We start from the raw sequence: 22,328 nt of genomic DNA on the forward strand, positions 1-22,328 counted from the left end.
AGTATTTAATACTGTTGTTATCAGCTTTTGTACCATTGAAGTGTTAAAAAGTGAAAAGCTTTACAGTGAGTGTTGTAAGTTCAACATGTCAGAGGTTTTTCTAATGTTTTAGGCACAGTGCAGTGATGCATACATGTTGTCTTTGTTTTCGTCCTTGGAATTTTTCAGCTGTTTTCTTATATTGTGTCATTAAAACAAAAACTTTCCTCTCAACTTACAATCTATTACTAAATGAACGTCAAATATACCACGTTAAGGTTTTTATACTACATTTAACAATAAAAAAATGCCTCTTCAGTGAACGTATAATTCTGAAGGTAAAAACTAAAAAAAATGTTGAATAAAACATATTCCGACATGAAATTGTAGTTTAAAAAAATTAATACTGATTCTGATAATGATTTATTTTATATAACTTACTCGTAATAGCGTCACGTATTTAAAACTGGTAACATAATTCAATAATCAAAACATGTAAATAATAGCCATGAATTTACTTATATCTATAAAATTTTCTTCCAATGACATCAAAATTGTTTATCAATAATTGAAAAATACTGAAATAATGCAAAATGATTTCTCAATCAAATTGCTTAGGTTTTGAAACCGAGCAGTAAATTTTGAAAACTATTTGTAATTTTTTGGTTTTTCTAAAAACAGACAAAAAATGTACTTACTTATCAACAGGTGCCGCAGGTTGCGGTTGTGGAGTTGGTTTCAGGCTTTTAAAAGCCTTAAGCCATTTACTCTTCATACTTCCGCCGGATGATGATGAAAGTTTCCGATCTACGTTTCCGGCGTCAGCTTTGGAGGCAAATAGTTCTTTCTGAAAATCGAAAGATAAGAAAAATAGTTAAACGAACAATCTCCCTTTTTACAAAGACATCAATGTCAACATAACATCGTACAACTTACAAATCGTTTATAAAATTAGATGAATAAATCAATTCTTACTTCAATAAGAAGAGAAACCCTTTGGTAATGGGTGTCAATAAATAAGAAATTTGCAATATAAATGCTTTTCAGGTATTTATTTATTATTTTTGGAAATATGACCACATAATTGAGTAAAGAAGAGAACTGAAATGAATCAAAATTAAACGCCAGAGAGATTATAACACCTTTTTACTTCTTTCCACTGTACCTTTATAGTCCTAACGCTCCTCTACACCTTCGTAAAAAAATTTAACGCTCATCAGTTAATTGTTTATATCTTTGTTCTCATTTTCAAAGCCCCCTATTTATTCCCATCAATAATTCATCCTTCTTTTCAAGCTCATATACTGTCCATGCGATTTCATAATGGAATCATCTTCTATCCATAACCATATGTTTCTACAGTAGCTTTGTCTAAATCACGTCTGAAGAAACATTTTCATTAGGGTGTATCGTGAATAATTATTGTTGGAAATTTAAAATTAATAAAAAATTGTCACTGTAGTCGAATGTTTAACAAATTTTTTTTTTGTCAATATTTAGGTATCCCGGAATGAGCCCAAAGGTTTTTTTTGTAAAGAAACATAGATTTATTTATTTTTTTAAACATAAATGTAAATATTTTTTTTAAATTTCAAGTATAAAATGGAAACTTTAAGAATGTTTATTATAGTAAAACAAAAAAAGTGTCTGTCATGTAACATTTCGGTTTCCCGGATTAGCTGTAAAATCATTTATTTTTCACAAAATTTAGGTCCTTTGTTGACGGATTCATTTACTTCGTAATAATCAATTTTCTTGTAAGCATACAGATAAAAAAATAGTATACACCTATTAAATAATGAAATAAACTTAGCCAATCGTGTAATTTTCAATTTTTTCAAACCTTTCATAATCTCCGACCCCCACTTATTTGCCAACATAACACTGAATACTATCAACCTAATGTTAGTGCATGTTCAGACATGGTGGTGTTTGTATCCCTTTTAACTTTGCACGTAATTTATGTATTTTTTCGTATGTACTATGTATACTATGGTGATGGTAAAGATGAAGGTGTATTTTATAATTTGCATGTTGGTGTAGAGAGTGTCCTGACGAAGAGACGAGTACGTCTCGAAATATGTAGACATAAAAAGTTGGTAAGTGATTGTATACTAATATTCACGAACAATAGTTAAAATCAACAATATTTTGAGTTTGTTTAAATTTTTGTAGACAAGGACTAGATTCAACCTTCTAGGGAGCTGTTAATATTTACATATTACAACAGTGTTGAAGAGCTTGTTATAGAAGGGAATATTAAGTTTTATATAAATATTTTAATAATTAACTTCACAAACGTCAACAGATGGAAGAATCGAAGGAATATAGATGTTCATATAGGCAGAATGGTGAATGTTACACAGTCCGTAAAGAGGCCACTTAAACCAGCCAATGACAGTTCATAAGCTCTGTGGATGCCTAGACTTCTATATTTCCTTCTATGAAAAGGTTTTCATCTCTGTTGTAATATGTTAATAATAAGTTAAATATTTGCCCACAAAGTTAATACTTTAAACATAAATAATAAACAAATATATTTTTTAGCAAATTACAACAGGGATGGAGAACATTTTAAAGAAGGGAATCAAGTTTTTTGTCTTTAAACATTTGGATAAACTCAAAATATTGTAAATATATTTATTGTTTCATTCTTTTTACTGGAAGATTTCATGCAATTATAAATATGGTCACATTATATAGGTCTGATTATCGATGGTATGAATAGCGAATTAATCCATGTTAGATTGCCAATGGCCAAATATAATAAGGAGCCCGTTTAGTTTCTGGATAATTCACTGGATCCATCATATGATCCTGCTAGATAATAGAAGTGAATATGTTTTTTAGGATAAACTATTGATTGCCATTTTAAATGAGATGCACACGTAGAAAAAATATGTAAAAGACTTAGATCAGTGGTTTGTAAAATGTACATATTAAATTTTAGGTAGTATTTTAAAAATAATTTATTTGCTCTCAGAATCAATTATAAGATATGTTATAACTTTATAGGGTTTTTCTAGTAGCACAAATATATACCTTGTTCGAAATTTAAAATTGTTAAAATAGTTTGAGTTTGTCCAAATGTTTGTACACAAAATACTGGATTTCACCCGCTAGGGAGTCATAAACATTAACTAATTACAACAGGGGTGAAGAAAATTTTAGGGAAGGGAATATGGAAGTTTAAACAGTGTGTTATTCACTATTTTGCCTTTGTTTAAACATCCACATTTCCTCAACTATTCCATCTGTTTACTTTTGTGAAGTAACAGAGCTAAAACTTTAATCATGTGGGTGAGATTCATCCGGCTGAACCAATTTACCTACTAGACAACGCCTGAAAACAATTTTTAAATTTGTATACTTCTATGTTTTAGTTGACTATATGAAAAGTATTTTCTATTCATCATTTTCCTTAACTAATAGATCTCAAATTGTACACTAAACTTTACAACATGTATTTTAGTGATTCAGAGCATATTTTGATAAAAATGAAATATCATAAAACCTTCAAAAATCGTTAAAAAAAGGTAACGTTAAAAACTAAGTCTAATTTGACCAAACACCGCCTCGCACGTATATTTTTGAGCCAGTGGGCTTTTGGAGTTAAGGTGTTTTTAAATTGTCATTTGTTTTAATTATAAGAGCTTAAGCGACTTAATCGTTTTAATTTTTTATTTATTTTTACATAAACGGCATAAATCGCCTATAACATATACATAAATATGAAAAAAAATAAAGTACACGTATAAATACATAACAAAAAAATAATAAAGTTGCATAGCTATAACAATGGTAATCAGTAGGTAAATACACATAAGCTACCAAAAATATTAACGAAATACAAGTATATACATAAATATGGAAAAGCAAAAAAGAAAAACATTTTTAAATATGAAGAAAAGTTTAAGAATTATATTGCGAGAGAAAAAAAGAAATCAGACTCGTTTTATTACTGTCAAGTCCAGAACCAAATATATCAGCCTTGTCCTCATACTGATTACCATATCTGTGGAGCCTAAGAATAGGCGAGTGCATGTGATAGTTGGTCCTAGAACTTGCAGAACAAAAAGGAGATCTGTGGCGGGTATATCGACCAGGTACACGGAAACACACCAACTCCAGCAAATCTGGACAGTCAATGAATGATTTATTAAGAAAAATTAAAATGTTAATCGTCTTATATTTCAAATATTCCTTTCTCTTTCGTCGCATATTTTTTTAATGACTCAATTTTAAACGACTTAGCGGTGTAAATGTTAATAATATATTTTTAAACTCTTACAAATGAATTGATGTAAGTACATAAATTTACATAACTTTTTCAAAAATTTTCAATGTCACTTTCCTTAAAAAACTTTAAATATATCGAATGCATATTTTTTCTAGAACCCCTGATTCACGATTCAAAATCAAAATCTATTATAATCAGAATAAAATTAAAAAAGCATTACTCGCACGACGGGTTTGTATTCGCACAAGTGAAGTCATCAACAAGATTAGTAAATCATTTCTACTTAATTTATATTACGAAAGATGACGTCATTTCGAGGTAACCCTTAGGCCCATTTCATATGTATTATTCCAATCCGCATGGCTCGGTAAAATTAAAGTGAGTGGATATTTATTTATTATTTCCTTTTTTCGTTTTATTTCTTAAGTTTTTGCTATCGAGTGAAAAATTTGCAAAAGAAAATCAATTGAAGATTATTGTCGATCCACTCTATGTTATTTTATAGGACCGGGTGGATTTTCGCTGTGATGTGAAAACGGCCATAGTAAGGTCATGAATATTCGAGGTATTCAAATAGTGTACACAAACATTATGTGTATTTGTGTGCAACCAAAACCAAGTAGGGCACACAAGGCAGAATACGTGAATTACGACGGCAAAAGTAGGCTCAGGTGTTGTCTTCAAACTAAACACAAATACCCTAAAAACGTTTATAATAAACCATCGAGGAGGATTTCTAAACCTGTCATCCACCCGCAGCTGTTAAAGAGTCCTGAGGTACTCTCTGAATACAAACTTTATGCAGATTAAGGAGTGGGGAGGAGGATGTATGGACAGAGGACAATGCGTCGTCCCCACTCGGACACTCTGTCCCATCGACAGTTATAATACTGGAAAGGTAACGGTCTGAGCCTTTGCTCCATTTATAAGAAACCGGTGCACATTGGATCATAAGAGTTTTTTTCCTGACGCAACACAACAGTTTATTCATGTTTGCAAAGTTAGGATATCTTGCGCAGTCTTGTTGCGTTTGGATTGTTGACGGAGTAACTATGCTCGTCCTGTTTTCCTGAATTTAAAATGCCAAAGTTTTTACTTTGAGTATTAAAGTGTGAAGTATTTACTTTCATCTGAAATGATTGTTAATATAAAATATGAACTTGAAATGGATATAACACGTGTTTTATAAAACACCATATTTCTATAAAAGTTTATATTTGAAGCACTAACTTTGTGGTTATTCATTATAATAAAATAAATAAAACAACTTATTTATTTTATTAACTAATTAGTTACGTAACTAATAAGTTACGTAAACCTTGACAAAGAAGCTTGTTTGCTTTAAAACCGGTCGGTGAAAAATAAAAATTAGTTTAAAAAACAAAGTAGTTTTATTTATTTTATTACACCATATTTCTTTTTAAAAAACATTGAAATGTTTTCTTTTGCATGAGTTATGAAAAAAGTTTTAGAGAGTTCACCGATTTTATTTTGCTAGTCCTAACAAATATCTAATGATAAATTTAGTAAAGTAAAATACATGCCCCCTCTCTTCTCCCTACTTGAATTTGAGCGTATTCTTTGCAGGGAGTCATGCGCTGAGTCCACTCTGAAGGAATATAAGATGACGAGAAGAGAACTATTTATGGCGATGAAAATGATTATGATAATATCAAAATTATTATAATATCTTTATAATATTTTATCTTTTTAATGTAATATGATTATTATAACATCAACATTTTTAATTGGTCCACTATATTATGAAAATTCCGCTCCTCCACTTCTCCACTTCTCCACTCTATTTTCTCATCCCTTAACCTTCTTAAGAGCTCTTTTTTTCCTCATGTTTTTTATAATATATTATTTTTCTCTTTACTGAGTAACAAGATCTCTCATTATATTTGTGAAAAACTTTAACTGGATGTGTGTACTATTTTTTTATATTTTGTATTCTTATTTATATAAATAAATATAAATATGAATAATGAGGATGTGGATTTTTATTATATTAAACAAAAATTGTACAAATATATACATTATATACATAGATACATTTAAAAATACAAAAATAATTCTACGTGACGTTTTATTTAAAAAATCAGAATACTTTGACCATTCGATCCCCAACAAACTCCAATGAAGTATTTTTCTGAAAGATATTTATTGAAATATGCTTCTTGTACTCATTTTTGATCAGAATATCGAATCAAATCAAGTTTTATATTTTTGTCGTCGTAATTTACGTATTTGGCCTTTGGTGTGGGGGTTCGGATTAGAAGTTCCGTTTTGCTGCGATCGATAAACTAAACGAATTTGTAAACTGGAATCACCCGGTGAATCATTCAGTGGTTTAGGCACTAACCCCCAGTTTGTAGTTTCAAAATATTTTATTGATAATATGGCAATCGGACAATTCTATTCTATTAACGCTTTGAGAAATTAGTACGTTTAATCGAACACTAACTTTACAATTTTATTTTTACCATAATAAATCAAATAACAACGTAAGGGTTTTGTTTACCAACTCCTAGCAATCTTGATTAATTTAGAACTCAAACAAAATAACAAAAAATTATGATATGGGCTAGCTGTTCGTAAATATTGCGATAAATATGGAAAAAAAACACTCTTATTTTGAATCGCAAAAATTTATAGCTTATTAGTAAACAATATTAAGAATGATGTGTTGTACACAGTAATTAAACGTACGTATGCCCAAATTGTGGTCGATGGCGAAAAATTCCCTGCATTGATCAGAATATTTGTTTTAAAGGAATAACCCTTTATTTGAAAAGCTTGACACTAGGTTGAAAAGAGTGGATATGGAAGGAAGCCATGAAAAATACCCCATAATACCCCGACCAATTAAGTAAATAATTGATTTAAGATTTTTTCACAGTTGGCCGTTTAACCAATTGCGCAACAGCGCTTGTCTATACTTAAATATTGACTGTTAAAGTTTGTACATTTTCACGGCCTTCTTGCCAGTATTTTGGACAGCGTTATGAAAAAAAATCAATTCACGGCACAACAACCCAGGAAAAAATAAAACATTTATTAAAAACCGCATTTGGTTCCTTCATTTTAAGTCGAATATGTTTATTTAATATACAAACATGCAAATATAATATATTATGTATCTACATACATATATATTTATATGGCTCAAAAAAAGATATTTAAAAAAATCGTTACATCGTTTATTTTCCATAAAACATACTTAAAAATAGAATAAAAAACAACAGATATTCTCCTTCAAGACAATTTATCGTATAATATATTTTTAAAAACCGAGGTACAGAATCACAAGTATAAGTTGGCAATGGCTTAAACATTAACTACATATTTTTTTAATGCGATTTATCTATGGACTTCTATGCAGTAATCGCTGTTGTGTTTTAATTTTTCAAGTTATTTGACGCTAACAAACCCCAAAGTTATACCCTGTAGCCATGCTGAAAGTCATAAAAAGTGGTATAAGGGAGACTATTTTAAAAGTTAAAGCATTTTGTGAAAGTGAACTAAGAAATAATGGGTCATCAATTCCATTTGAAAAAGTGAATTCTCGTGCTGCTGCTATGATCGGTAGGTGTTGTCATACCTTAAGATTAATTACCCTACTTTTTCAGAGATTTTTTTTAAAAGATAAATTTTGTGTAGTAAATAAATTAAAAAATGAAATGTATTTGTGTAAATGAGTTTTATAAATTTATTAATCCGTATTTTTTTTACAGAACTAATGTTTTCTTTGTAGGTGTATCTAAACGGTCTGTTCAGAGGAAGAGGAAAAAAAAGTATCAAAATTGACAACTTTGATAACTGTGCCGTAAGAAAAAAAATTCAAGAGTTTTATTTAGTAAAAAAGAAAGCACCTACCATTCCTAAACTTCTTATTGTTCTGAGAAACAATATTAATTTTGATGGAAGCCGTAAAACTTCAAGCATGATTCTTCTGAAAATAAACTTCAAATTTGAAAAATGTCACTCTAAAAAAACAATTATGATAAAACGGTACAATATCCAAGCATGGAGAGAACGGTTTTTATTCGAATAAAAAATGAACCAATTAAGTAGTGACAGACGACCAGTCATATTTAATAAATTAGTGTTGTCAATCTAATGAAAAACCCGGAATTTTAAAGGATGTTTCATCGGGTACGAGGTAGATAATTGCTTATGCTGGCAGCGAAGCAGGTTTTGTTAAAAATGCTTCCTTGGTTTTTAAATCAAATACAAAAAGTGGTGATTACCACGATGAGATAAACGCGAAAAATTTCTGGAATCGACAAGTTGAGAAACTCTTGCCAAATTTACCAGAATCATCAATTATTTTTATGAAAAATGCTTTATAATAAAGCATCAAATTAAATAAAACACCTATTTAAAACAACAAGATACAAGAATTGCGCGACTGGCTATTGGAAAACCAATTATCGTACCTTCCTTCAATGCGTAAACCGGCTCTTTTAATTTTTTTTTAATTTAATAAAAAGCCTCCGGTGTACGAAATCGACAATATTCTTCTTAAAAATGGTCAAGAGTTTTACGGTTGCCTCCGCACAACTGTGACCTGAACCCAATCGAGCTGATTTGGAGCTCGGTTAAAAGAAAGGTTGCAGAAAATAATATTTCAAGGGATAAAGCAGAAATCCCAAAATTAATTGAAGAGGCATTTCAATCTATTACTTCAGTGGAATGGAAAGCACACTGTGACCAAGTCATCCGTGTAGAAGATGAATACGATAAAAGAGATCTTTGCTTAAACCTCGATGACCAATTCCTTTTTTTACTCAATAGTGACACTGAATCGGACTCAGGCTCAACGGAAAGTGAAAGTTTTGATGATGGTGATATGTCGGGCATCAATTTGTTTGACCACACTTATATTTAATTCTTATTCTTTATAAGTTTTATTTTTTGTGCTCTATCCTGTATTTTATGTATATAAAAAAAATATATATTTATAGAAACAAAAAGCTTTAGTTTTTTGTGTTATTTTGTAGATGTATTCTCTTAGCTGAAGGCATTTTCAGATAAATATAATTCTATAGAATTTCCGTAAGATATGTCTTTCATTGAATATATATTATGCATATGTGTATATCTTTTTTAATTTCCGAAATTCCATACGAAATATGAAAACATTTTAGTCTGGCTACCCTAAAATATACTTCAGCACCCTTCGATCGCGCTAGCGTATATTTGTGGGTCTGTACGTATAATTAAATAGAGATTACACTTTATACGATAATTATTTGTTCAAACAATGTTCAAAATGTTTTAAAAAATTGCCGAACGCCACGGAGAGCGAATAAGGGGTAGTGAGCGTTGTTTCGTCATGCCTTATCAACATTACCGTACAAAACGCATTGTAAAGTAAAAAGGACTAACTTTCTATGTCGTTTCACAATTAATTCAAAGCTGGTTGTCGCACCCTTTTGCACTGCTTTATGTTTGCTTGGTGTATATAAAAAAACACTTGCGGATCAAGATCCTGGGTTGTTACTACATACAAAGAAACCATTTTATAAAGAAATAAATTATGATTGAATTTTTCAGGATTTAGATTTTTTTTTCTAATAATGAAATTCATGTACTTTGATAGGCTTTTTAAGTAGAACATATGTATTGAGAAAAAATAAATGAAAGTGATTTTTTTAAATTTGACGGTTCATGCTATAAACATTATTGCATCATTTAAAAAAAAAATGAAATAGTAAATAGAAATACACACAGCTCACAATATTTGGCAGTTGGTAAATTTAGTTTGTGGCGATTTGAAATCTATTCTGTCTCTACCAGAACTAGGTATTAGGAAATCAGCAACAGGAAAATTAAATTTCCGTGGAAACATTAAAACATTAATCTTGTACAATGCACAGAAAGTGACAACTAAAATTTGAAGCAATATTATTGAATGATTTTTTTAAAAAAATTTAAGTAAAATGAATGGTTTCGCCATCACTATCACCCTAATATATTGCATATAAAACTTAGGTTTGTTTCGCGGGTATGGATAGATTACACGTTTATGTTATCACTCCGAAAAGTAGTTTGTAGCGCATTGTTGGGATATTATTTTCAACCGTGTGAGATTTTTGTATTTGAGCTATCGATATATGGCTCGTAGTCGGGTATAATAAACTGAATATGACGCTTGATAATACCACCACTGCTCTGGTGCTATTTAGCTCCCAACAATTTAAAAAATGTTAAAAAATATAGCAGTTAAGGAAAATATAATGTCTATTATTTTTATTAATGGAATCCTGAAATTTTTATCATCGAAAATTTTATTTTATTACTGGGTATATTCAATTGTAGTCAATTAATAATTTATATTACTCACTGTGGAAATGTATAAAAACCTTTGTTACGAGTTACGTTTCTATTTTTTAAATGTTCTGGGTGCATTTCACGTAGAATTCGCTGTTATTTTCCCAAAATATATATTTTTTAAATAATGTAATAAAAAAAAGACTTTTTAACGCAAGAAACATGATCATCATTAAATTTAATTAAATTAAAAGTTAAAAAATATTTAAAATCAGAACTTAAAGAATAGTAACCGGCAACCCTGTTTTAGAACACCATGAACGCAGAAAAAAATAAAATAACGTTTTAAAATGTCTCGTTAATGGAAAGATAATTCATTGTTAATTTTATTTTAAACTTTTTAAATAGTCATTTACTGGATGAAACATTAATCCGCCAGCTTTCCAAATATTTTTTTATATATTTTTGCATTAGATTAGAACACAAACGAAATATAACGAAACGCGATTATATAATTGAACAAACGAACACTTGGTACCGCAGCGCGTGAAACACTAGTTTCCACTAAATGCAAGGTATGCTCCGGAACCTAGGTTGAATGAAACATAAGTCGGTCGCTTAGTGCTGCAACTAGTATGTATATAAAGTTGGGCTACCGATGTATGGAGAAAAAACAATAAAAAAAAAAATTGTATTAGTGAAAATACGACGTCTTTTAACTGCATATAATTATTAGACAATGTCTTCTGTCTCCGGATTGAATCTGGACATTTGAAAAGTTTTGGAAAAAGACCCACTATAGTATTTAACATATCTCTTTGCACAAACATGTCACGGGGTTGAAATTTCCAACTAACAAATTTAAATAGCAATGGAAAAAGATCAATTTCTGATGATTTTCAAATTTCAATTATGAATATTTTTGTGCAAAAAAAGAGATGGTGTAGTGGGATTTAATATTTGATGTCAGTGTCAAGAAAGGTAGAGTAACAGTTGTATGCAACTGTACAATAGAATTCCACCATTAATTCTTAATGAATAATGTAAATCGGATGAAATAATGCTTTCGGGTAACTTAATTGACTTATTATAAAAAAAAATAAAAAAAATTATTGATTGTATGCTTGCACTGAGGCATGACTTTAGATGTAAGTATTCATATGTAAGTTTTTTTTAAGATTTTATTTTTTTAACGATGTAAAAACTGAGGAACGCAAATAAAATTAATTATGTGAATATAACACTTAATTGCGCTTATTTCGACAAATTCAATATTTATTAACACTTTCAATAAGCGATTTTATCTTTTAAAATATATTCTGACTCCTATATACGTCATTACCAAAAACTGGACAAAATAATTACTAGCGTAATAATTATTGTTATATCTTGATTAATTTGATATCGAAATTTATTGCAACATAAAGGCAAAGCATTTTTGAGAAGGAAAAATAACTTTTACTGGGCAAAATCCAGCCTTGTCCAAAAACATTTGAACATACTCAAAATATTGTTGTAAAATTGTTGAAAAGAAACTAATTACACTGATTTTCAAAATCAAACTTTTTAAATGTCACAAGAAAAGGTGATTTTCATAGAGTTTTTATTTATCATTGAAATACATTTTTATTCGATTTCGACTCTATTTCATAAGTGCATTGTCTTTTTTAAGGTCCCAATAGTCGTTCGCAAGCATATTTTTGTACTATTTTCCCTTGTAAAGAGATTCAATATAGCTGATATCTTCATGAAATTTCTCAGCACACGTTAAGCATCAGATACGAGGCTCAAATTTTATGTTGATCTCCAACTTTATACCCAAAGTATAGTCCATAATCTATTTTGATAATTGGGGTAATTTTTTCTTTTTTTTTGGCTTGAAAGTAACTTCACCATACACGTTACAAAAGTTTTCTGGACTATACTGACAGTTGCATGGCATTGTTAAGTTAAACAATCAATTGTATAAAGCGTCAGTGTTTCAAAAATTTGATCAGTTAAAGTGAGAAACAGGTAATAACGGAGTGTAGATATGTCCTTCACCAACGACAGTAATGAAATGAGCAATTTATAAAATAACGCATTATTCCCGAGAACGTGTAAAACCGAAAAAAATACTAATTATCAGGAAACCACAAGTCGTCCGGTTATTCCCTAAAGCCAAATTTATCCAGACTAATACGCTATTGGGTAAATAAAAACGCACAGTTAAAGGAGCGTTGTTTTAAAGCGGTTTCGAAAATTATATATTCAAAAAATTAAATATATGGGATATATTTAATTAATTTTATGGTATGATAATTTGGGAGTAAAACATATTTTACAATTTAAAAAAATGGTGCCGTATGGGCAAATATTGATGGCACATAAGGATTTACCAGACACAATTACACGATAATCAGTGAGAATTGTTCTTGTAACCATATTTTGGTTGTTCAGTGTTATAAATTCTAACTACATTCTTGTTTTTTGTATTGAATGAATTATTGTAACATCCGAAAAAAGGAATTATTGTAAGCAATCTCCGGAGGTCAACTGTAGATTAAAAAATACGTAATAACATATGAATTTCGTTTTTTATTACTTTTTGTATGATTTGGAAAAGTCAACTGGCACTAAAGTTAAAATAAAAAACTTCCACACAAAATAAAATTTTGGTAAAACATATACAGTATAATCATTTTATAGGAAGCACAAACTCTCTTTCAACTGATCCCAGGAATCACTCTGACTCATAGTCTCAAGTGATTTGCCCAAGGAACAGTTTTCCAGAAGAAGTGATCATTGCGAATTCCGTTAAAGTACTTGAACTGACGAAAAATAATGAGAAACATAAAATTATTACTTCGTTTTACAAAAAACCGAGATATAAATGCATCAATTTTTAAATTCCTAGTGCCCGATTTTATAATATCAATGAAAAATATTTAATATCTTAGACGTTCTATAATAAAAGAATAATATGATGATTGAACGATTTCTCGACTCACGTGTGAATAATATGAGCTGTAGGAATTCGGATCCCCGGAAGTCCTTTGATAAGTTCCCGCCCTCGAATCCTTCCTCTCAGGAAGGCTGCTATGGCGCCGGAGGTTTCTTCTACTTCTGTCTCTTCCCTGATTTAAATCTCCTTTTTGTGCCAGCATCAAGTAATGTAACTTATACACTAAATCCATTTTGGGAAAACGGTTACTTCGACAGTCGTCTGTTTGATCAATACAAAGTTGGGGTATGAGTATTTAGGTATATTTTTTTTCGCGAACAAATCACAGATAATAGACATTAGTCTAATCGTGATTCGACTCGACAGTTTGTTTGAACTGTGCGTCTCGAGGTTTCAGAATTGATCGTTGAAAGTTCAGTATAAGAATTTATAAAGTATTTTTGGAATTTTCAACCAACCCCGTGTATTTGGTTATTGTTAAGTGAGATATTTTAAATTTATTAAATGATGAAACATCGTTTTTTTAAAGAATATTTAAATAGTTAGAAAAGGTTTAAATAAAATGAAGCATACGCCGACCTTAAGCTTCAACTATGACTGACTTCAGCAAGCAAAGAACGAAAAATATATGCTAAATAAACGTTTCTCAAATGGATAATGTCGAGCGACTAGCTAAAATGGCACTAAATAAAAAAAAGGTATTGTGGATGCACGAAAACGAGAACAATTTTATATTAAAGGGAACTTTTTGATAGAGTGTCGACTTTTCTGCGTAATTTGTACAGTAAATTGATTATTGTCGACAAAATTCAGGTCAGTGTCGGAGGGTTCTACTCGCCACGTGACCACGTGACCACGTGACTCGGTGGAATGGAAGAGTCTGTTACCATGGATATATATTATGTATGGACTCAAACACCCAATTTTAACTTACGTAATATTATTCAAGAAATTCCTAAAAATCCATCTAACTGAGTAATTCGTCGATAATTTAAAGAGTTCTGATGATTATTTCGTGTCTTTGAAGAACAAGAAAATCAGATTTTATTTCACCACGTCAGAGAAAAGCAAAATAGTTAACCACTGTATAATTTAAATTACCCTTCAACGTGAGTAGCACAAAGTAATAATAATACGATGAATGTGATCATATTTTCGTTTGTCAAAACGTGATTTGACACAAATAGGGAGTAAATTTTCATTTCTGAAAGTCGAGTTAGTTAAAATGGCCTCATGAACATAATTATTCGAAATTCTATTATCGAGAATTTCACATTTGATATCACGTTTCACTTTTTTAGGTTTTTGTATAATATTTTTATAAATCATAACATTAAATAAGTTATTTTTCCGACCCTCAGGACACAGGATAGTACTGATGCACCAATTCCAGCATAGTGTATTAAGTTATTAAATACAACATAAAACTTTATGAACTTATGTTACCCTATATGCAATATGAGGGAAAGCACTCCCTCCGCATACCGTAAACCGTTTTTAAGAACGGGGATCTTCCTATCGGTTACGCTCATATTTAAAAAAAAAACTTTTTAATGGAGTAACTTAATTTTTAATTTCAATTTCATAAATCGCAATATTTTATTTGAATTTGACTACTAATTTCATTGTCCCTTACACTGTGAGTTTGGCAAATTATACCGAGGGCCTACGTCAGATATTGTCATTCTTCCTCGTGACTAAATTGCAATTACGCGAACTGTAGCAAAAACTGTTTATTCACTCGCAGTTACGAAAATCCATTACGAAATTATATAAATTTTTACAATATCAATTTGTTTAATTAAGTTATTGGTTGACAATCGTTTATGGAATTCCATTGTTATGATGTAATATCTTATATTTACATATAAGTTACCAATAAAAAACATTTGCTACACTTCGTTTATTCATTCGACCAATTAACGCTTTCACCCTCCAATGGATATCTTTAAACTGGTAATTATTATACAGTGTAAGAATAATTCATAAAAAGAAGTGTAGGTAAATTTAAAAAATAAGTCGAAAGAGATACAATTCGTAATATTTCAATGAGACAGAGTGGGACAAATTACCAAAAACATGTGTTGGCGGTGTAATGTAAAAGAGAATTCCATTCGATAAAAATATGTATTGTTTTATTGGTATGCGCACACAGGGTACACATGCACAGTGTCAAACTAAGAGGGCTAACAAATGTGAGCTATAAAATTCTATCAGCTGATTTATTAAAATTCAATAGCTATTATCTTTCATCGCTCTCAGACGCTTTCAGACGCTTTTCATACAAGTCACTGAATTCTATAATCATTTAATTAACAGCGCTCATTTCAAAATTTTAAACTTCTTAAATTTAATCGAGTCACAGTGAAAGAATTGTAAGAACAACATTTGATAATTATATTTTAACATATTATAAATTATATTATAGGCTATTCCATTTCGCTAGCCCTAAGCAACAGTGAGATAAATCCGAAAATTTTCGTTTTTGAGATACGCATGCTGATTTGATTATAAATAAATTAAATTAATGTTTTCAAATAATAAAATATTGATGTTGAATAATTATAAAGTTAACCCATGTGACAGTAAAATAACTACAATCTACTTCAAACAATTTAATCCACTCAGACCCTTTTCACACCTCAAAGTCCGATTTTCTTAGAATATGTTTTCCAGAGATATCTAACTGTTGCTTGCTGATTTATCTTTGATTAGATAGGACAGTACAAACATGCAATGAGGGAGAAATTATTTATCATCGCAAACTAATAATTTATGGATCATTGCAAAAATTCAATTGAATTTCGCCTATTGATATTTTGTAAATCCTTCTCGTTAAAGCGTTATTATTAAATTATACTAGAAATATTTATTACTATTTCTTAACTTTGTGTTGTGATGTCACACTAGTCTACATACGTTACAAGACTTAAAATACCTCTCCAACTTTTTTTAATGATGAAAATGTATTTTTTGTAATCTTCAAATGGACATTTTCACACCGGATTTGGAAAATAAAATTTGTATAACTATGCTGGATTTTAATTCAAAATATATTAATCCTTGCTGCGCGAAGAATGAACGTGACTCCAATACAGCAATACTCTAATCTGTGTAAGAGGGAGCACGAAGATATAACTTATAATAAGGAAGACAGGTACGCTGTTCTGTGGCCGATGTTTGTGTCGGTTATTAACAATGATAGTGGACGTACGTATGTGAGATAACCGGCGTATTTATGATTTCAAATTTCCTTTTCTATAATAGGGCTAAATTTTGTTAATTTTTATAGGTAATGAAAAAATAATTATTAAACAGTATGTAACCATGTTTTTTTTTTTCAAATGTCTAAACTTTAGAATATTCTTTCTTAGTCTTATTTTTTTGCTTGTGGTAACACGATGTTACATCACCGCACGAAGGAATTATTTAGCACAGTATTTTAAGACTTAACGTGCGAAAATAAATGATAATAAAAAATAGATGAAAACTTAGCCTGTTGGGCAAATGTGTTTCGGCGATACGACATGGAGTCAGAAATGATTTTATATTTGAGTTGCTTAAGAGCTTTGTCGACTATGCCAATCATACTATCGATTGAAATTAAATTTTAATACAAACATTATTTTAGGAAGTCAATACGTTTCTTCAGATGTAAAATTGAATTTTCGTATTAGAAGTAAAAAACCTGAGTCAATTTTTTTCTCGGTTTTGACGAAAATGAATTAATTTGACTGGTTAACAAAAAAATGACCTCTCCGTCGTAGTACCTACCTAAATTTGTTCAGCTAGATAATTTACTTGTATACAGCAAATATGAATAGAAAACGATTTTTAGAATTTTGTTATAAATCAGATAGTAGGTATTTTTCACACGGGTCTTTACCTTCAAGACGCCAATGAGTAAATAAATAAATCAATTTGAGTTATACTATAAAGCAAAATAACTCAGTTCTACAGAAAAATAAGAAAGCACTTACATTTAAAAAAAGGTTTTTTTTTGTTATTATTTGAAATCGCGGATTTTTAATAAATATAATTCATGTAAAGTTTTTTTGTAATCAGATAAAACCTTCAAGCAAAAGATTTGTGATTGATTGATGTTTTTATATTAATTACTTTACAGTTATTAATAATTAATTATTCAATAAAAATTTGATAATTTAAATAAATAAAAATAGGATTTCACAATACTCACGAGTATATTCTGCGCGATTTTTCCGCTAATGTTGGATTTATTTAAGAAATTATTGATTTAAAAAAATTTCTTATACAAAAACTTTGACTTATTTTTATGAAAATTTTTAATGGCATCTTAAATGTTACGAAGCACACGAATTCTAAAAAAATAACCCATGCATATTTAAGGAGAAAAAAAGTGTCTTTTATTTTTAAGATGATAAATTGTATACTAAGTAGTCAATAATATATTTTCATCAAATAACTATAATGTGATTTGTTACATTCTGACCGTTGAAGTTGATTGAAAACGTATTTTTATAGTTGAAAAAAAGGATACAATATTGAAAAGTATTTTCACAACCACTTTCTATAAACAATTTGATAAAAGTCATTAAAAACTAAACCCTTAAGTTAAAAACGATTCGTACTATTATTTTTCATTATTTCAAATTATTTTTTTATTTTATTATTAAAAAGGAATAAACTTCCAATGTTAGTTTCCATTTAGAGGCTTGTCAGCAGGTGGTATAGAGGGGATTTGGAGGGTGGTAATGAAAAATACACCACAATACCTAGACCAATTGGGAAAAAAATCTTTCTTGGATGTCTTTCTTGCAACTGGCGGAAATCGAACCCGCGACGCCAGTTTCACAGTTGGCCGTCTTACCAATTGCGCCTGTCAAATTTATTGTCAAATTACCAAATTTATTTGTTTTATTTTTCGGCCTCGTGGTCAGCGCGTTTGCCTACCATGCAAGAGGTCTCGGGTTCGATTGCCGACACGGTTTATATAAAATATTTATTTAAAAGGGTGTTTTTACATTAGAATATTTCATTACTCCTGGACTGGTACCTGAAGCGGAAGACTGATCTTCTTACCTTTATGTAACAAAAATAATCAAGATACGCTGCAATTCGTGTACTAATGCAGTGCGCTATGCACTATTAGGTGCGGAAAGGGAATGATGATAATGCTAGTAGGACAGTTGCGGCTTAATTTGTAATTTTTGGTTTTAATCCCTTGAGAAGGGCGAAAATACGGTATTAAGGTCGTAAAAACATTTTTTTAAGGTAAAATATCCATAAAAGCAATTTTGTTTTTGTAAAACTTAAAAAACACGAATATTTTTACTCTTACACACGTTACAAAATTAAAAATTAAATTTTAAACCTTTTTTAATTAGTTGTAGATACCTGGGCTCGACGGAGGAAATCTTATCGTGTCGTGAGAAAACTTCGTACCCCCAATTCTTGGACTCCTTAAACCTCTGATTCAGTTTTCCTCGGCACAAGCCGAAATTTTACTTCCTTACAATGATTCAATCAAGAAGAAGTACAATCGTTTTTATTTGTTAATATTATACTATTAAATGAATATTTTTTTGGTTGATTCATTTCTAAGTATCGTATTCTCATTGCTGCTTTAATTTTTTGTTGCGTAATTTTAAAATTACTTCTGGTTACGCCATATGTGCACACGTTGATATATATTATATATCTAGCACATTTGCTAGGATGAGGCGTTTGGATTTGTTTACTACCTACGGGACCCTGGTTAAGATGTTGCATTTTTCCTACCGTGGGTACCTATATTGTTCCGGCGCCAGAACAACGACTGAACCGACCGTGTGCACATGTGATTTCTCATATTTTCGCCGCGATCGCAAAAAGATATTTTGCCATTAATAAGTGTTAAAACTACTGTGTGTATAATTCGTTAAGTGCCCCCCCTTCCTGACAGCAAGGTTGGATCGGATATTGACTGCCGCGACAGAAGAACCAGCAATAGAGGTGCCAGAATCCAAAATAAGGTAGGAATTGCAATCATTGTATTTAGGGCTCTGTGGTAAAGTGAACAAAGGATAACGCGTCCAACGAATCAGCAATTTTTGAGCGTGCTACTGCTAACAGGCCAGTGGCGCGACCAACTCCTGTGACGTCACTTAGTTCTCGTTGGAGGATTGTCGTGATATTTGAAAGTAGAGCCCCGCAGCCAAAAATACTAAACGTTAAAAAAAATGGCTTCCTAGCAACTCTTAAGTTGATTGTTTGATTCTCAAGAACTTGTGACGTCGTTCAAAGTAGTTAATATTTATTAATTTATTCAAACATTTTCGAAAAACTTCGCCTTAAAATTAAACGCTCTAATTTTTACCACGTGTTTTCCATATTACTAAAATTCTTCATTAAGGACTATAGCAATAACACAAATTTCAAAAGAATGACGAATTCCATTTTGGACATTCACACGTGTTCATGTCAAAATTATGAAAATATATTACATTTTTAACTTTTTTAATATTAGACAATAGATACAAAAATAAAAATAACTCTTTATCATTTCGATAGTTTATAACATTGTTCATTGGTCATTTAATGTGATTTAGGTAATTAAAAAAAGCGTATATATTATTCGTCGGCCTCGTGGTGTAATGGTCAACGCGTAAGCCTGCCATGCAAGAGGTCTTGGGTTTGATTCCCGACATGGTTGATGTGTAATATTTATTTGAAAGGGTGTTTTGAAAGTAGAATATTTCATAGTTTCTGGACTGGTACCTGAATCATCTTACCTTCATGTAACAAAAAAAAAGATCAAGATACGCTGCAATTTGTGTACCAGTGCAGTGCCCTATGCACCATTAGGTGCGGAAAGGGAACGATGATCGATGCTGATGATAAATTATTAAGTCCACATCATCGTAGTTTTCGTTTGTTGGGAAACTAAGACCATGAAATACGGACAGACAAAATAAATTGGAGAAATGTAAAAAAAATTAAGCGTATTTAAAAAACTTGGTTTACATGTTAACAAAACAAATGCAAAAGTCCAATATTAAAAACAAACTATGAACTAGTAAAAAAGTTTTTTTTTAATATGCACAATTAATCAGTGAACGTAAGGAAGGTACGTGCAATAGTTTGTTTTTTTCTAGGTTAATTACGCTGATGTTTCTTGAAGAATACCCATCTAAATAATAATCTAAGTACAAATATTAATCATGTTTAAAGTTTTATCTTTGTAATAACAGTGGGCATACAAATATGAATAATATTTTATAAGCGGTTACGGCCTTAAAAGCAACACATTATAAAAATCTAACAATTAAAGATAAACTCACATGCCTTCATGTTTATTTTTATCAATCCTGTCTTTTCCCACAACATAAAATATTTTTATTATCTAATCACTGCATGTAAGGGTTGCATATTAAAATGCGTGTCGTGCTGGTTTTATATTTTACTTTGTTACATGTGATATAAAATAAATAAACACATTTGAATTAATTATATGTTTTTTTTCAACACACATTAACAAATATAGTGTATGCTAATCTAAATTAATGTTCGTTTTAAATGTTATAAAACATTTACTGACTTTTCTATGTCTACCGATTTCAAGACGTAACCCGTCTCTTCGTCAGGACACCAATTTAACCAACAAACTTTAAATTCATAAATAGGGTTTAGAATTCTAACTGTCTGTGCGCTCTATAGCTGCAGGATATGTTGTAATCCAGATCTTATTTAAAAACGATTTTGAAATATAATCAGAAAAACCTAAATTTAATTTTTAAATCATGCAAACGGGGGCTAGGCTTTATACCGTCCATGCGCTCTGTAGCAGCAAGACATGATGTAATCTAGCTCCTATCTGTTATCTGTTACTAAATTCAATTATAATTTTAAACGAGGAATTTGAATCTCAACCGTCAATGCGCTACGTAGCTGCAAGACATGTTGGGATATTGTAAAGCGCTCTTGAGGTGATTTCCACAAAAATTGCGCTATATAAATTATCCACAATAATAGTAGCTGCTTCAATAGGTAAAAGTTACCAACTATTAAATATCTAAATTTAGTAAATGTGGTCTAGAATTCCAATCGTCCATGCGCTCAGTGGTTGCAAGACTTGTTATCTAACTTCTATTTTAAACATTTTGTTTTTTATTAAGTTAATTAAAATACCAGTCAAACTTTATTGGAACATAAAACAAAAAGAAAAAATGCAAATAGGGGCTAGATTACTTAATGTCCATGCGCTCGGTAGCTGCAAGACGTGCTGTAATCTAGCTCCTTTATATTAGAATTGTAATACGTATATCACAATTGGAGACGAGGAACTAAAATCCCAATCGTGCATGCGCTCTTTAGCTGCAAGACGTGCTGGGATATTTATTTATTGTACAGCACCCTTGAGGTGGTTTTCACAAAAATGACGTTATATATATGATTTAAATATATAAATATATATAACATGCAAAACCCTTCACCATAGTTGTTGCGACATTTATTGCAGTCTTTAAAATATTACATGAGTGAAGTATTTTGTTTTTCAATTATTGTTCCTTCCAAAAAAAGAGACAGGCTCTAGTGCCTGGAGAGGGGTTTGTATTAGAGGTACAAGTTTTTATATAATAAATATATAATAATAGAATGGACTGCATAAGTCCGTCAAATAAATAAATAAGAAATAATACTCTCCATTTATAAGCCTTATATCCCCATAAAAACAGCTGTTATTTTTAATTAATAAGGTTTTTTTTTCATGTATGTATCTTTTGATATGTATTTTGGTTTTTTAGTACAGATTTTTTGACCAACTTTTCTTTTGACGAGTCTGTTATTTGGTTGACTAGAAAATATTTCTTTTAGCAATAAGTCCGCCAAAGTACTTATTATTTAAACTTGAAGTTTTGAATAAAT

At 30.3% G+C, this 22,328-nt stretch overlaps 1 protein-coding gene across 1 annotated transcript in view; it reads right to left on the bottom strand.

The window, feature by feature from the left end:
* Stacl (SH3 and cysteine-rich domain-containing protein) overlaps window positions 1-22,328 on the bottom strand; it is a gene marked incomplete at its 5' end in the record, with an annotated part of 81,911 nt that overhangs the window by 25,896 nt on the left and 33,687 nt on the right. The window contains one exon of the mRNA XM_088230238.1: window positions 678-826. Coding sequence (XP_088086364.1) covers window positions 678-826 — 149 coding nt within the window. The remainder of the gene's footprint in view (window positions 1-677; window positions 827-22,328) is intronic.

This window comes from Micrasema longulum, unplaced genomic scaffold, assembly GCF_059751315.1.
Source record: "Micrasema longulum isolate JH-2025_06_02 unplaced genomic scaffold, ASM5975131v1 h1tg000743l, whole genome shotgun sequence".
NCBI classification, from domain to species: Eukaryota; Metazoa; Arthropoda; class Insecta; order Trichoptera; family Brachycentridae; genus Micrasema; species Micrasema longulum.